General features: G+C 46.8%; 2 protein-coding genes across 7 annotated transcripts in view; both read left to right on the top strand.

The window, feature by feature from the left end:
* The first annotated feature begins 1,030 nt into the window (after positions 1 to 1,030).
* Positions 1,031 to 10,723, top strand: sesn2 (sestrin 2). Of its 3 annotated transcripts, none has more exons than XM_090208918.1 (11): positions 1,031 to 4,170; positions 5,087 to 5,152; positions 5,255 to 5,443; positions 5,627 to 5,809; positions 5,929 to 6,150; positions 6,241 to 6,367; positions 6,461 to 6,576; positions 6,761 to 6,844; positions 7,040 to 7,146; positions 7,240 to 7,384; positions 7,507 to 10,723. In XM_090208918.1, the coding sequence occupies exons 1-11, from the start codon at positions 3,802 to 3,804 to the stop codon at positions 7,591 to 7,593; spliced, it is 1,695 nt and encodes a 564-aa protein (XP_090065044.1). In that variant the 5' UTR covers positions 1,031 to 3,801; the 3' UTR covers positions 7,594 to 10,723. The 3 variants fall into 3 exon arrangements, with proteins under 3 accessions (XP_090065044.1, XP_090065043.1, XP_090065045.1); XM_090208919.1 differs by having other exon boundaries at positions 3,384 to 4,622; XM_090208917.1 differs by having other exon boundaries at positions 6,241 to 6,576.
* A 72-nt stretch (positions 10,724 to 10,795) lies between these two features.
* Positions 10,796 to 18,272, top strand: part of yrk (Yes-related kinase) — a 29,566-nt gene continuing 22,089 nt past the window's right edge. For all 4 annotated transcript variants that reach the window (XR_016488583.1, XM_021572428.3, XM_021572427.3 and 1 more), the window contains exon 1: positions 10,796 to 11,581. The gene's annotated coding sequence lies outside the window, so the exon portion shown is untranslated. The remainder of the gene's footprint in view (positions 11,582 to 18,272) is intronic.

Genomic DNA, 18,272 nt, shown 5'->3' with positions numbered 1-18,272 from the left:
AATTTAAGACGGAATAAACTGCGTTCAATACCGGAGGAAAACAAAGTGGAGCGTGCTTTTCAGGTCATGTGCCTCTATCATACAGTACACTTAAACTCGACCCTCGTTCTGAACTGGGCTACTTCTTCATTTCTCAAAGGAAAAACATCAACCAATTTCTAAAGACTGGTGACATCCAGTGGAAGCGATTGGAACTGCATGCAACTGCCTTAGAATTCTAGATTCCCAATGAAAACCCATTGAAAAGAGAGTGACCTCAACATTTTTTCCCCTGGATGGTTTGTCCTCTGGGTTTCGCCTGCCAAATAAGTTCTGTTATACTCAGACATCATTCAAACAGTTTTAGGAACTTCAGAGTGTTTTCTATCCAAATCTACTAATATTATGCATATCCTAGCTTCTGGGCCTGAGTAGCAGGCAGTTTACTTTGGGCAAACTTTTCATCCGGACGTGAAAATAGTGCCCCTTAGCCTTAAGAAGTTGTGACTAGTGTTCCGTTATTAGTGGCCAGTGATTCCAAGTCTATGTATATAGGGCAGCAGCCTCTAATCTGCTAGTGATGGCTATTTCACTTTATTTAACAGTTTAACAGTTTATTTAACTCGGGTGGTTGTTGTCCTTGATTATCTTTTTGGCCTTCCTGTGACATCGGGTGTTGTAGGTGTCCTGGAGGGCAGATAGTTTGCCCCCGGTGATGCGTTGGGCAGACCACACCACCCTTTGGAGAGCCCTGCGGTTGCGGGCGGTGCAGTTGCTGTACCAGGCGGTGATGCAGCATGAAAGGATGCTCTTAATTGTGCATCTGTAAAAGTTTGTGAGGGTTTAAGGTGCTAAGCCAAATTGCTTCAGCCTCCTGAGGTTCTTCACCACCCTCTGTGTGGGTGGGCCATTTCAGTTTGTATGTGATGTGTACACCGAGGAACTTTAAGCTTTCCACCTGCTCCACTACGGTCCTGTCTGTGGATAGGGGGGTGCTCCCTCTACTGTTTCCTGAAGTCCACGATCAGCTCCTTTGTTTTGTGATGTTGGGCGAGAGGTTATTTTTCTGGCACCACACTCCCAGGGCCTTCACCTCCTCTCTGTAGGCTGTCTCGTCAGTGTTGGTAATCAGGCCTACTACTGATGTGTCTTCTGCAAACTTGATGATTGAGTTGGAGGTATGTGTGGCCACGCAGTCATGGGTGAACAGGGAGTACAGGAGGGGGCTGAGGACACATCCTTGTGGGGCCCCAGTGTTGAGTATCAGCAAAGTGGAGGTGTTTTTTCCTACCTTCACCACCTGGGGGCGGCCCGTCAGGATGTCCAGGACTCAGTTGCACAAGGTGGGGTTCAGACCCAGGGCCTTAAGCTGAATGATGAGCTTGGAGGTTACTATGGTGTTTGTTGAATGCTGTGCTAGAGTCAATGAACAGCATTCTTACATTGTCCAGGTGGGATAGTGTGCAATGCAATGCGATTGCATCGTCTGTGGATCTATTGAGCGATAAGAGCGATAAGAAATTGAAGGGTGACTAGTCAAGGATCATATCACCTCTACCTTACCTGCTCTACCGCACTGCTTCTTAACACAGCGCGCATCCAACCCGGAAGCCAGCCAATGTGTTGGAGGAAACACCGTGCACCTTGGTTAGCGCGCACTGCGCCCGGCCCGCCACAGGAGTCACTGGTGCGCGATGAGACAAGGACATCCCTACCGACCAAGCCCTCCCTAACCCGGACGACGCTAGGCCAATTGTGCGTCGCCCCATGGACCTCCCGGTCGCGGCCGGTTACGACAGAGCCTGGGCGCGAACCCAGAGTCTCTGATGGCACAGCTGGCGCTGCAGTACAGCGCCCTTAACCACTGCGCCACCCGGGAGGTGTTGGTAAGGGTAGTTTTTAATAGTCACAGTGGGTACAACATCTCCTATACACTTCCTGATAAACTCAGCCACCGTATCAGTGTATTCATCAATATTATTCTCGGAGGCTACAGGGAGCATATCCCAGTCCGCATGATCAAAACAATCTTGAAGCGTAGATTCCATTTGGTCAGAGCAGCGTTGAATAGTTGAGTGTTTTAGTGGCGCGAGTATTACAGTCAATGTGTTGATAGAATTTAGGCAGCCTTTTTCTCAAATTTGCTTTGTTAAAATCTCTAGCTACAATAAATGCGGCCTCAAGATATGTGGTTTCCAGTTTGCATATAGTACAGTAAAGTTCTTTGAGGGCTGTCGTGATATCGGCTAGAGGGGGGATACACGGCTGTCACTATAACCAAAGAGAATTATTTTGGGAGATAATACGGTCGGCATTTGATTGTGAGGTATTCTAGGTCGTGTGAACAAAAGGACATGAGTTCCTGTATGTTATCACAATCACACCATGAGTCGTTTATCATGAAACCAACACCCCCGCCCTTCTTCTTCCCGGAGAGATATTTATTCCTATCTGAGCGATGAACTGAGAACACAACTGGCTGGATGGATTCAGACAGTATATCATGAGAGAGCCATGTTTCCATGAAACAGAGTATGTTACAATCCCTGATGTCTCTCTGGAAAGAAATTCTCTCTGAGCTCGTCAACTTTATTATCCAGAGACTGAACATTAGTGAGTAATATACCCGGAAAAGGTGGGTGGTGTGCGTACCTGCTAAGTCAGTTTAGAAGACCACGCGGAGTACCTCTCCTCCGCCGGCGGTGTTTTGGATCGGCCTCTGGAAAACGAACAATGGATCCGATTCGGGAAAGTTGTATTCCTGGTCGTAATGCTGGTAGTGCTGATGAGTTACCGCCGCTCTGATATCAAATAGTTCTTCCCGGCTGTATGTAATAACGCAAAAAAAGCTAATCATGTAAGAAATAACACATAATAAAACAAAATTCTGCAAAATTACCTAAGAGCTAGAAGCGCGGCAGCCCTCTATGTCGGTGCCATTTTCCAACTTTTTTCCCAATTGAACACACACCTGTAGTGTGAGAAACAGTGTTTACTGGGAGTACTGGATACACACACACACACACAGTGTGAGGAACAGTGTTAACTGGGAGTACTTAACACACACACACACAACCCCCTCTGGGGGAGGATATAAAGGTAGAGGTGCTAAGAATAAAGTTTGCTGTGTGTCCTCACTCTCACTACTTTCATGAACTCCAAACTCTACACCGAAAACCAGTCTATCCCCATAATTTGAATTTCAACAGCAGCAAGAATCCAAGTACATGGAACAATGGGCAACAAATCAAGAATACAAATGTACATAGTTAACTATTTTGACAGTACCTAATGCATATTACAATATCATTATCATATGGTGAGGGAACACGCCTTCAGAATGAAGAATCAACCATTTTTAAAAAAATCTGTGACGTCAGTGGGCACGCAGAAGTAGAGGAGTTGATACCGGCGAATGGACAGATGATGAAAGTCAGCAAATTTCTCCACATCTGAAAGATCACCCGGACAAGTGACGAATATGTCACATATTCGATACCAGAACCTTATATAATGGACGTATATTGCTGCAGACGCTTTCGCTGTTTTGATCCGATTCAAATTGACAGGGATGAACAACTTGCTAGCCTTCGGTAATGATGTGCCCCGTGCTCGAGACGTTAGCAAGCTAGATTCAAATTAAATGTGTTGTCATTACTTGAGAAATTTTTTTTGTCGATTTGAGAACAAAATATGTGGGGATTACTGCCGACTACGGTCAATTGACGAAATCTGACTGAGTTGTGAAAGCCTAAATGCTAACTAGCTAGCACACCAGCATTCCGAAACCAGCGTTAGCCAGCCAGCTAGCCAGCTAGGGACATGGCACGGGAGGGTTCTGTGCAGGTTGTTATGGAAGAGGTGGCGCTAGAACCACCGACGGACGCGCTCTGTGAATGTAATGGAGGTAGAACCACCAACTCCGAAGATCCCAGACCTAAAAGCCGACCTCATCAACCCGAACTCGGGCCGAACCCGAGTAACTTTTCTCGGCTGTGCAGCAGGGACGAGGCGGAGAGGGCAGAGGCGCTGAAAGAACTGACCCAGAGCGTCATGTCCCGGTTGGGTCTGGACCGAACCGGTTCTGCTCGTCTCGATAAACACACTCTCCTGCAGCTGCTGCGGGTCTCCCGGTCCTGCCCCTTACAGGAGGTCCGCGAGAGGGCAGCGGAACTACTGCGCACTGCACAGGTAGGGCCCGAGCAGCAGAGACAGCGAGACGGGTAACTAGCATGGTTTGCCAGTTGCCAGAAACGTTCATTTTTGCCTGAGAGGAGCAAATAATTTACACAATATGTCATTGACTCATGTCATTGATCCAGCTATGTGATGTTGCTCATCAAATGACAAGATTGAGGAGTCTCCATGAATTAAAGGTAAATGAAGTCATGATGAAAACCCCAGTCAATGGCAGTTAAATTCCCAGCTGTCTTCTGTCAGTTGCCAGTTTGTTTCATCAGACAGCCGAGCACGGGATGATGTAAGACTACGGCACGCCCCCGTTGAGCTCTTATCGAAACACCACGGCACGCTCACGATTCATTACATTATTGAAAGAAAACAGATTTAGCGGGTCCTGTAGTTTTTAGCTGTTAACATAGTATATATATATCGCAGAGTTAACCTGGCAACTCCAGATGATGGTGAGTGTTTGGCAATGTTGTATATTATGAATTTGGTTCCTTTTCTAAAAGTTGTTGCTCAGGTATCATGTTACAGTGTTACTTCAATTTGGGCTAACAGGGAGGCAGTTGTAACTGGCAGCTGATATAGTAACTTCACTGTTCTAGATGGCTCTGACACAAGTGTTTGGGTCTACTTAAGCCTGCGTCATGGCATTGGCATGGCTATAACATACTGTAGATAGAACAATGACAGTCTAAGAATAAGAGCTAGAAATAAGGTGTTGTGTATTTGGTGGATCACAAAGCAGGAAACCAGTATTTCTACTTCTCTGTCCTGTAGAGGGACAGAGACATCCCTGTAGAGGGATGTTTTTTATTGAAGAAAATGTGGATGTTTGAGTTGGTGACGGAATTGTGTGTCATTCGATATAGTTATTCATGGCCTCTCTCTTTCGCTCTCGCTCTCTCTCTCTCACACACAGGAGCAAGGTGTTGAGATTCCTCAGGCTTTGGCCTCCGGTCCTAGTGCCTTCATCCCTGCACAAGTGGTACGTGTGTGTGCACGGATAAGCATATGACTATTACAGTGAGTGTGAGACAGTATCAGTTTGTCCATGATCTTACTGTGTGTGTTTCTGACTCCCTCTCAGATTTTGGATGAGGGACCAGATCAGGAAGTTCTGATAGAAGCCTTCCTCTCTTTGGGCCGTTTTGACCACATCACCATGGTGATGGCCCTTCACCCCACCTACCTCAGCTGCTTCCTGCGTACCCAGCATGCTTTGCTGGAGCTGGATGGCCCGCTACCCCGCCCCTGGAGGCACTACATCGTTGTCATGGTGAGAGCCTGTACTGCCTAAACTGAACCATAACTTCACAGAATCACTGATCAACAAATCACCTTACATCTCAAATAATGACCTATGTAATTACCTTACTCAAGCTGATCCCCTCAAACACACTGTCTCTCTCTACTTTCCCTCCCACTTTTTCTCTATTCTCTTTTCTCCCTCTCTCCCCAGGCTGCAGCTCGTCACCAGTGTTCCTACCTTGTCCAACAGCATAGTGCAGGGTTCCTGGAGGCGGGGGGGGAGGAGAGCTGGCTGGAGGGGCTACAACACACACACCCCAAAATACGCTGCCTACACACACTTAACAAGCTGCTGGCACACAGACCCTGGCTCATCACACAACAGCACATACAGGTGAGACACACACACACACACACACACACACACACACACACACACACACACACACACACACACACACACACACACACACAGAGGTATACAGTAATGGTCGTCCACCCCCTCTCCTGCAGGAGTTGGTGTGTCCCGGGGCGGATGATCGTTGGTCATTGGCTGAGCTGATCCACGCAGTTGTTCTGATGACTCACTCTCATTCGCTGTCCTCCTTCGTTTGGGGGTGTGGCCTACACCCTGAGCCCGACCACGTAGGAGGCCACGCCTTCTGCCCACCATCACCATCCAATAACATGCCACAAAGCCCTCACAGTCCTGCCCCCGAGGACGGCAAGCCAGAGGTGAGATTTGAGATGCAGTCTAGGTCGCTGGATAAGTGACAACATGTAAATCAGTCACTTATTTTCTCTCTCTCCTTCTCTCTCTGTCAGGATGGAGTGACGGAGGTGGAGGCATTGATGAAGAGGATGGTGGAGTTACAACAGCAGGTGGAGGAGTGTAGTCAGGAAGAGATGATCACTCGCTTTGAGAGGGAGAGGAGCGAGAGCATACCTACTGGTACACACACACCTCCACATTTACGCACACGCTGTCTCACTCTGTGGCTGTTTTCCATGGCATTCTTTCTGACTTGTGTGTGTGTGTGTGTAGCAGTGGTACGGGGAGCCCCCTCTGACTTGGTGTTGAGGTTAGTGGAGGATGCAGAGTTCATCTATGAAGACTTCTCCATCCGAGGAGAACAGTCACCTCCTACCATGAGAGCACAGGTGTGTGTGTGTGTGTGTGTGTGTGTGTGAGTGTGTGAGTGAGAGAGGTGTGTGTGTATAATGTTTGCATGTCTGATTATAGGACTTCTCATGGGAAAGCTATGGTTGTTGGTGTGCATATAATATGCATGTATAATTTATAGTGTGTGTGTGTGTGTGTGTGTGTGTGTGTGTGTATATATAGGACTACTCATGGGAAGACCATGGATTCTCCCTAGTGAACAGACTGTTACCAGACATGGGCCAATTACTGGAGGAGAAGTTCCAGGTACTACAACAAGTACCCTTTAATGTGTTGACCCTTCACCTCTACCATATTAACCAACACACACATCTGGTTTATACTGATGGAATGACGTCTTGTCTTCTGTCAGGTTGATACTGATGGAGTGTCTGTCAGGTTGATACTGATGGAGTGTCTGTCAGGTTGATACTGATGGAGTGACGTCTTGTATTCTGTCAGGTTGTGTGTGGTCTAACCTACAACAGGATGGCGATGCACAAGGATGTGGACACACACACACTCCGCAAGGCTCTCTGGAACTACATCCACTGCCTCTACGGAATACGGTCAGTCTCACACACACACACTTGTATGTTCATAACTGTGTGTGTTTGTGCACCTGGGTTTGTCTATTATACTGATGTTTGGTGTGTGTGTAGGTACGATGACTACGACTACGGAGAGGTGAATGTGTTGTTGGAGCGAGGCCTCAAGATGTTTGTGAAAACGGTAGCGTGTCATCCAGAACAGACTACAGATAGGATCTACTCTGCCTACTGGAGACTCTTCAGACACTCTGAGAAGGTACGCGCCACACACACTCGCTCAAAACCATCGCTAAAAACTCTGTCCATCTGTATCTACCTTTCTTCTGTGTCAGGTGTGTTACTGACTGACTCTGTGTCTTCCTGTTTCTCTTTCTCCAGGTCCATGTCAACCTGCTGCTGATGGAGGCTCGACTACAGGCTGCTCTACTATACACACTACGGGCTGTCACACGCTACATGACATGACTACAGGCTGCTCTACTATACACACTACGGGCTGTCACACGCTACATGACATGACTACGGGCTGTCACACGCTACATGACATGACTACAGGCTGCTCTACTATACACACTACAGGCTGTCACACACTACATGACATGACTACAGGCTGCTCTACTATACACACTACAGGCTGTCACACACTACATGACATGACTACAGGCTGCTCTACTATACACACTACAGGCTGTCACACACTACATGACATGACTACAGGCTGCTCTACTATACACACTACAGGCTGTCACACACTACATGACATGACTACAGGCTGCTCTACTATACACACTACGGGCTGTCACACGCTACATGACATGACTACGGGCTGTCACACACTACATGACATGACTACAGGCTGCTCTACTATACACACTACATGACATGACTACAGGCTGCTCTACTATACACACTACAGGCTGTCACACGCTACATGACATGACTACAGGCTGCTCTACTATACACACTACATGACATGACTACAGGCTGTCACACACTACATGACATGACTACAGGCTGCTCTACTATACACACTACAGGCTGTCACACACTACATGACATGACTACAGGCTGCTCTACTATACACACTACGGGCTGTCACACGCTACATGACATGACTACAGGCTGTCACACGCTACATGACATGACTACAGGCTGCTCTACTATACACACTACGGGCTGTCACACGCTACGCTACATGACTACGGGCTGTCACACGCTACATGACATGACTACAGGCTGCTCTACTATACACACTACATGACATGACTACAGGCTGCTCTACTATACACACTACATGACATGACTACAGGCTGCTCTACTATACACACTACGGGCTGTCACACGCTACATGACATGACTACGGGCTGTCACACACTACATGACATGACTACAGGCTGCTCTACTATACACACTACATGACATGACTACAGGCTGCTCTACTATACACACTACAGGCTGTCACACGCTACATGACATGACTACAGGCTGCTCTACTATACACACTACATGACATGACTACAGGCTGTCACACACTACATGACATGACTACAGGCTGCTCTACTATACACACTACGGGCTGTCACACGCTACATGACATGACTACAGGCTGCTCTACTATACACGCTACATGACATGACTACAGGCTGCTCTACTATACACACTACATGACATGACTACAGGCTGCTCTACTATACACACTACGGGCTGTCACACGCTACATGACATGACTACAGGCTGCTCTACTATACACACTACGGGCTGTCACACGCTACATGACATGACTACGGGCTGTCACACGCTACATGACATGACTACAGGCTGTCACACGCTACATGACATGACTACAGGCTGCTCTACTATACACACTACGGGCTGTCACACGCTACGCTACATGACTACGGGCTGTCACACGCTACATGACATGACTACAGGCTGTCACACGCTACGCTACCTGACTACGGGCTGTCACACACTACATGACATGACTACGGGCTGTCACACGCTACATGACATGACTACAGGCTGTCACACGCTATATGACATGACTACAGGCTGTCACACGCTACATGACATGACTACGGGCTGTCACACGCTACGCTACATGACTACAGGCTGTCACACACTACATGACATGACTACAGGCTGCTCTACTATACACACTACGGGCTGTCACACACTACATGACATGACTACAGGCTGTCACACACTACATGACATGACTACGGGCTGTCACACGCTACGCTACATGACTACGGGCTGTCACACGCTACATGACTACAGGCTGTCACACGCTACATGACATGACTACAGGCTGCTCTACTATACACACTACGGGCTGTCACACGCTACATGACATGACTACAGGCTGTCACACGCTACATGACATGACTACAGGCTGTCACACACTACATGACATGACTACAGGCTGTCACACACTACATGACATGACTACAGGCTGCTCTACTATACACACTACAGGCTGTCACACGCTACATGACATGACTACAGGCTGCTCTACTATACACACTACGGGCTGTCACACGCTACATGACATGACTACAGGCTGCTCTACTATACACACTACGGGCTGTCACACGCTACATGACATGACTACAGGCTGTCACACACTACATGACATGACTACAGGCTGTCACACACTACATGACATGACTACAGGCTGTCTGTCACACACTACATGACATGACTACGGGATGTCACACGCTACGCTACATGACTACGGGCTGTCACACGCTACATGACATGACAACTGGCTGTCACGCGCTACATGACATGACTACTGGCTGTCACACACTACATGACATGACTACAGGCTGTCACACGCTACATGACATGACTACAGGCTGCTCTACTATACACACTACGGGCTGTCACACACTACATGACATGACTACGGGCTGTCACACGCTACATGACATGACTACGGGCTGTCACACGCTACATGACTACGGGCTGTCACACGCTACATGACTACGGGCTGTCACACGCTACATGACTACGGGCTGTCACACACTACATGACTATGGGCTGTCACACGCTACATGACTACGGGCTGTCACACGCTACATGACTACGGGCTGTCACACGCTACATGACTACGGGCCTGTCACACGCTACATGACTACGGGCCTGTCACACGCTACATGACTACGGGCTGTCACACGCTACATGACTACGGGCCTGTCACACGCTACATGACTACGGGCTGTCACACGCTACATGACTACGGGCCTGTCACACGCTACATGACTACGGGCTGTCACACGCTACATGACTACACACAGTTAATGTCTGAATCCGACAGTTCAGATTGATCATAAGTCAATGTTGTGTTTATTCTGCTCTGTGTAATAAGCTGCCTATTTTGTGTTTGTGGTTATAATGCTACACATTATAGAGTTAGGTTGATCCAGTCAATCAATCAATCATCTCACTGTGTTAAACGATTATTGTACTAGCTACTGTGTTCACAGTGGCTGTTACCATTTAATGCTTCAGATCATACATAAGACAATTGAATGAATGGTTCATGTATTTTTTTTAATGTACAATAAAATGTATTTTGTTATCAAAATCACACATGGTGTGAAGTTCCAGATCTTTATGCAGACATAACTGAAGACCTCTGCAGTTCCAAGACTGGCCACGAGGTGGAGATAAAGGGTATACTCTTCTGTTACTGGAACGTCGGAGTTTCATGGAACTTAGTTCCCAACAGAGAATTGTGGATCTAGCCTTAAAAAACAGACGGATACTATGTTGACAGATGCAGAGAGCGAGTGTGTGTTTGTCTCTTTGGGTAGGAAGGGTTCAGCTGACTGGGACATGTCGATTCCTGGGCTCAGTGGTGTTCGAAGACTACAGCACCGAAGTTATGTCAAATCACCGGATGTTGCGTTTGGACAATTCCATTTCTACACGAATTATGTTATTCAAAGTCAAAATCAGGGCTGAATTCATTACGCCCATTCTGTTGCAAAACGTCTCGTCTGTTGCAACGTTTTGTAACAAACCGTTCACTCCAAACGGAAAACGTTTTGCAACGAAAAGGATCGTTTCTATTGGACAAATTAATGTAGGTCCCTTCCCATTTCGTTCTATTTGCTTTCGTTTGGTTCTTAAATGGTAAACGATTTCCGTTGCAAAACGTAATTAAGAAGCCCCGGATTATTTGTTTTTTTTGTTTAAATTCCGTGAGAGTGACACAAGCATCCAGGGAGCGCGCTTTGGAGTGGACGTCAGTCACTGCGCGTGCCAGTCAATCCAACCCTTCCGGACACAGAGAGCGCGCCGCGCATCCACATTCCCTCCCGCGAGGAGCGCTCAGCTGTCTTCTCCGGTTCTGTCTCAGCGCCTGGAATTTTACCTCCCCGGTGCTGTTCACACCTTTCTTCGCCAGCCCCCGGGAATAACGGGCGACCCGTAGTGCTCTCCGGTAAGTCAGTCGATGTGTGTTTAGCAGTGGGAGAGTGTAAGTGAGTCTCAACCTCTGTAGCCTAAACTAAGTGTCAGTGTTTTGTATGGCTAAGTAAATAAATCTGTGTGTAGTAGTGTATATTGTAACATTGTTTTGCCTTCCCCTCAATATCTGTGCTGAAGCAGACACCAGTACGTTCCCCCTTCAGAACATGTCTCTCTCTCCCCCTTCAGAACCTGTCTTTCTCACTCCCCCCTTCAGAACCTGTCTCTCCCACTCCCCCCTTCAGAACCTGTCTCTCTCTCCCCCCTTAAGAACGTGTCTCTAACTCCCCCTTCAGAACCTGTCTTTCTCACTCCCCCCTTCAGAACCTGTCTCTCTCACTCCCCCCTTCAGAACCTGTCTCTCTCACTCCCCCCTTCAGAACCTGTCTCTCTCTCTCTCTCTCTCTCTCTCCCCCTTCAGAACGTGTCTCTAACTCCCCCTTCAGAGCCTCTGTCTCTCTCTCTCTCTGTCCCCCCTTCAGAACCTCTGTCTCTCTCCCCCTTCAGAATCTGTCTCTCTCACTCCCCCCTTCAGAACCTGTCTCCCTCTCTCCCCCCTTCAGAACCTGTCTCCCTCTCTCCCCCCTTCAGAACCTGTCTCTCTCTGTCCCCCCTTCAGAACCTCTGTCTCTCTCCCCCTTCAGAATCTGTCTCTCTCACTCCCCCCTTCACAACCTGTCTCTCTCTCTCCCCCTTCAGAACCTCTGTCTCTCTCTCCCCCCCCTTCAGAACCTGTCTCCCTCTCTCCCCCCTTCAGAACCTGTCTCCCTCTCTCCCCCCTTCAGAACCTGTCTCCCTCTCTCCCCACTTCAGAACCTCTGTCTCTCTCTCTCCCCTTCAGAACCTGTCTCTCTCTCTCCCCCTTTAGAACCCCCCCCCCCTCTCTCTCTCTCTCTCTCTCTCTCTCCCTCCCTCTCTCTCTCCCCACTTCAGAACCTCTGTCTCTCTCTCTCCCCTTCAGAACCTGTCTCTCTCTCTCCCTCTCTCTCTCCCCCTTTAGAACCCCTCTCTCTCTCGCTCTCTCTCTCCCTCTCTCTCTCCCCCTTTAGAACCTCTCTCTCTCTCCCCCTTTATAACCTCTCTCTCTCCTTCATAACCTCTGTGTGTCTCTCCCCCCTTCATAACCTCTGTGTGTTTCATTGTGTTAGTCATATTCTGGAGTAAATACCTGGTTTCGGTGCCCAGGTGAGTTTCCCAGAACTTGGCCACAGACACACAGCTTCTATCACACACTTTAAAAATCACTCTGTTATTTAATCAAACCAAAATGTTTGCGAAACCGTGTCCTTTTTGTTATTGCTGAATGAGTTTGTTGAGAAACTTTGGGCATTTAAAAAAAATAAAAGGAAGTTTGGCCAGTGAAGAGTGAAGTGCTGCGCAAAATGCGGTGGTGCTTATGCCAGCAACACTTCCCTTTTGTACTGTAGCCTGCAGTTCACACTGAGCCTGTCAAGTCAGTTATTTTGAAATCAAATTACAGAGCAATAACAGAATTGACTTATAGGAGAGAAAAGGGAGCAGGGGCTTGAACCTGTGGATTACAGGGTGCGCAGCGCACTCTGTGTGACATAAAGATCCAGACCTGTTGGTAGTAGGCCGGAGGCAGGCTACAGCTACTGTCCTGTAGGCCGGAGGCAGGCTACAGCTACTGCCCTGTAGGCCGGAGGCAGGCTACAGCTACTGTAGAGCTACTGTGGAGCACTGTTTCACTGTCCCTTCAGGTTTGGTACTGGAGAGAGGAGAAACGGTGAGAGAACAAGAGAAGATTTAGGGAGGGAGAGAGGCTGATTAGGCTATCTGAAGCCTGGCTTCATCACATCTTGTTTCTCTACGAATTCACTTCCTGCCTTTAGCCCCTGGGCTGTGCGGAAGGAAGTGAGCGTAGCCTAGCTGTGGGGCTGTAAACTCTGCTTTCCCACCAAGACACAGTTGCGCTACTACAGAGAATACTACAACAACCTTAACCCAACCTTAACCCAACCTAGAGGTTAGAGAGGAGAGGTTAGAGAGAATGTGTCTGTGACATGAAGCCGCAGCCAAAAGGTTAGCGCTATCAGAATCTGCCATTGTGCACTTCGCTTCAGCTTTCAAACACGTTTTCTCTGTCAGTCTTTCTTTGAGGCACACTGAAACATTCTTTCACTCTATCGCTCCACTTCTCTCTGGAGGAGGATGTAATGACATCACGTGGAAACAGGAAGTCCCTGAGACACCTGACTTCCCAGAACTAATCCATCCCCTCCCTCCCCCTACATTACTCTCTCTCTGTCCCCCACTTCCCATTGTTTCTCTCACTATCCCCAGTCTCTGCCTCTCTCTCTCTTTCTGTCCCCCACCTCCCACTGTTCCTCTCACTTACCCCCCCTCTCCCTGCCTCGGTCTCTTTCTCCCCCCTTCTCTCTATTTCCCCACTATCCTCTCTTACACTACATTGAAGTTTATGCTTTGAGAAAAAAAAAATGTTGGGCTCAGTGACAGCTCACTTCGCAGTGTCCGATCACTCCTGCTTCACTCACTCTGCATCCTGTGGTGTTTCCTGTTAGCCAGGAGAGAGAGTGAGAAATGGAAGAATGAGTATGGATTTTAATTCTGTATACCAACTGAAATTTACGCCACATACAGTTGAAGTCGGAAGTTTACATACACCATAGCCAAATACATTTAAACTCAGTTTTTCACAATTCCTGACATTTAATCCTAGCAAAAAAATCCCTGTTTTAGGTCAGTTAGGATCACCACTTTATTTTAACAATGTGAAATGTCAAAATAATAGTAGAGAGAATGATTTATTTCAGCTTTTATTTCTTTCATCACATTCCCAGTGGGTCAGAAGTTTACACACACTCAATTAGTATTTGGTAGCATTGCCTTTAAATTGTTTAACTTGGGTCAAACATTTCGGGTAGCCTTACACAAGCCTCCCACAATAAGTTGGGTGAATTTTGGCCCGTTCCTCCTGACAGAGCTGGTGTAACTCCTTGTAGGCCTCCTTGCTCACACACGCTTTTTCAGTTCTGCCCACAAATTTTCTATAGCATTGAGGTCAGTGCTCTGTGATGGCCACTCCAATACCTTGACTTTGTTGTTCTTAAGCCATTTTGCCACAACTTTGGAAGTATGCTTGGGGTCATTGTCCATTTGGAAGACCCATTTGCAACCAAGCTTTAACATCCTGACTGATGTCTTGAGATGTTGCTTCAATATTTCCACATAATTTTCCTCCCTCGTGATGCCTTCTATTTTGTGAAGTGCACCAGTCCCTCCTGCAGAAAAGCACAACATGATGCTGCCACCCCCGTGCTTCAAGGTTGGGATGGTGTTCTTCGGCTTGCAAGCCTCCCCCTTTTTCCTCCAAACATAACGATGGCCATTATGGCCAAACAGTTCTATTTTTGTTTCATCAGACCAGAGGACATTTCTCAAAAAAGTACGATATTTGTCCCCATGTGCAGATGCAAACCGTAGTCTGGCTTTTTTATGGCGGTTTTGGAGCAGTGACTTCTTTCTTGCTGAGCAGCCTTTCAGAATATGTCGATATAGGACTCGTTTTACTGTGGATATACAGTGGTGCAAAAAAGTATTTAGTCAGCCACCAATTGTGCAAGTTCTCCCACTTAAAAAGATGAGAGACCTGTGATTTTCATCATAGGTACACTTCAACTATGACAGACAAAATGAGAAAAGAAAATCACATTGTAGGATTTTTAATGAATTTATTTTCAAATTATGGTGGAAAATAAGTATTTGGTCACCTACAAACAAGCAAGACTTCTGGCTCTCACAGACCTGTAACTTATTCTTTAAGAGGCTCCTCTGTCCTCCACTCGTTACCTGTATTAATGGCACCTGTTTGAACTTGCTATCAGTATAAAATACACCTGTCCACAACCTCAAACAGTCACACTCCAAACTACACTATGGCCAAGACCAAAGAGTTGTCAAAGGACACCAGAAACAAAATTGTAGACATGCACCAGGCTGGGAAGACTGAATCTAGGTAAGCAGCTTGGTTTGAAGAAATCAACTGTGGGAGCAATTATTAGGAAATGGAAGACATACAAGACCACTGATAATCTCCCTCGAGCTGGGGCTCCACGCAAGATCTCACCCCGTGGGGTCAAAATGATCACAAGAACGGTGAGCAAAAATCCCAGAACCACACGGGGGGACCTAGGTAATGACCTGCAGAGAGCTGGAACCAAAGTAACAAAGCCTACCATTAGTAACACACTACGCCGCCAGGGACTCAAATCCTGCAGTGCCAGACGTGTCCCCCTGCTTAAGCCAGTCCATGTCCAGGCCCATCTGAAGTTTGCTAGAGAGCGTTTGGATGATCCAGAAGAAGATTGGGAGAATGTCATATGGTCAGATGAAACCAAAATATAACTTTTTGGTAAAAACTCAACTCGTTGTGTTTGGAGGACAAAGAATGCTGAGTTGCATCCAAAGAACACCATACCTACTGTGAAGCATGGGGGTGGAAACATCATGCTTTGGGGCTGTTTTTCTGCAAAGGGACCAGGACGACTGATCCGTGTCAAGGAAAGAATGAATGGGGCCATGTATCATGAGATTTTGAGTGAAAACCTTCCATCAGCAAGGGCATTGAAGATGAAACGTGGCTGGGTCTTTCAGCATGACAATGATCCCAAACACACCGCCCGGGCAATGAAGGAGTGGCTTCGTAAGAAGCATTTCAAGGTCCTGGAGTGGCCTAGCCAGTCTCCAGATCTCAACCCCATAGAAAATCTTTGGAGGGAGTTGAAAGTCTGTGTTGCCCTGCAACAGCCCCAAAACATCACTGCTCTAGAGGAGATCTTCATGGAGGAATGGGCCAAAATACCAGCAACAGTGTGTGAAAACCTTGTGAAGACTTACAGAAAACGTTTGACCTCTGTCATTTCCAACAAAGGGTATATAACAAAGTATTGAGAAACTTTTGTTATTGACCAAATACTTATTTTCAACCATAATTTGCAAATAAATTCATTAAAAATCCTACAGTGGGATTTTCTGGATTTTTTTTTCTCATTTTGTCTGTCATAGTTGAAGTGTACCTATGATGAAGATTACAGGCCTCTCTCATCTTTTTAAGTGGGAGAACTTGCACAATTGGTGGCTGACTAAATACTTTTTTGCCCCCACTGTAGCTACTTTTGTACCTGTTTCCTCCAGCATCTTCACAAGGTCCTTTGCTGTTGCTCTGAGATTGATTTTCACTTTTCCCACCAAAGTACGTTCAACTCTAGGAGACAGAACACATCTCCTTCCTGAACGGTATGCCGGTTACGTGGTCCCATACTTGCGTTCTATTGTTTGTACAGATGAACGCGGTACCTTCAGGCGTTTGAAAATTGCTCCCAAGGATGAACCAGACTTGTGGAGGTCTACAATTTTCTTTCCTGAGGTCTTGGCTGATTTCTTTTGATTTTCCCATGATGTCAAGCAAAGAGGCACTGAGCTTGAAGGTAGGCCTTGAAATACACCCACAGGTACACCTCCAATTGACTCAAATGATGTCAATTAGCCTATCAGAAGCTTCTAAAGCCATGACATCATTTTCTGGAATTTTCCAAGCTGTTTAAAGGCACAGTCAACTTAGTGTATGTAAACTTCTGACCCACTGGAATTATGATACAGTGAATTATAAGTGAAATAATCTGTCTGTAAACAATTGTTGGAAAAATGACTTGTGTCATGCACAAAGTAGATGTCCTAACCGACTTGCCAAAACTATAGTTTTTTAATAAGACATTTGTGGAGTGGTTGAAAAACAAGTTTTAATGACTCCAACCTAAGTGTATGTAAACGTCCGACTTCAACGGTAGCTGTGTATGTGTGTTCATGCGTTTGTGTTGTGAATGCCCAGCAGGGAGCCGTTTATCTGAAGTAGATGGGGCAGGAAAGGGTGTGTTTGGATGTTTGTTAGTGTGATGAATGAGGGTGGTGTGTGTATGAGTTTTCAGTCCTGAGAAAAGGGTTTATGTTTGAAAACCCCCTCCATGTCTGTTAGCTAGAGCGTGTAGTGATTTAGGTGGGAATAGCCTGAGTGGGATATGAACCAGTAACCTTCTAACTGTTTGAGGGCAGGGAGAGTGACTGCCTGTGGATCAAGGGTGGCCATCCCTCCTTCTTGAGAGTTGCTGGGTGTGCAGACTTTTGTTCCATCCCTGCTTTAACATGAGTCTACTAATCAGCTTCTCATCGAGACCTTGATTAGCTGAATCAGGAGCTGGAGCAGAAGCCTCCACACCCAGCGTCTTTTCCTGCAGGAGGGTTGGAATGAGTGTCTTGACATGGCGTATCTCCAAAACACAATTTTTATATAGTGTTGCTGCTTTTTAAAAATCTATGCAAATGTCTGTTTAGTACAGGGTATCACCCATGAGAGAGTTAGATAGAGATATATATATCTCTCTATCTAGTTTGTTCTGTGGGCTAGTGTCAGTCTGGTTTGGGTGTGTGTTGCTTAGCAGTCAATCAGACAGTCATCTCACATCTCTGTCATATCAGTTCTCAAGCTCTAGTTTTCTTCTGAGTGGTCATCAAAGGAAGAAGACAATAGCGTCTGTTGGTGAGTTGAGAAACAGTGTTTTAGCATTGAATATGAGGAGTCAGGGTACCAAGCGCCATTGTTGACTAGGTTTACATGTACAGCAGGGTTT

Source organism: Oncorhynchus mykiss, chromosome 18, assembly GCF_057628025.1.
Source record: "Oncorhynchus mykiss isolate SJ-2025 chromosome 18, ASM5762802v1, whole genome shotgun sequence".
NCBI lineage: Eukaryota > Metazoa > Chordata > Actinopteri > Salmoniformes > Salmonidae > Oncorhynchus > Oncorhynchus mykiss.
Note: the sequence above shows the minus strand (reverse complement) of the source record. Positions and strands in the feature narration are given on the sequence as shown.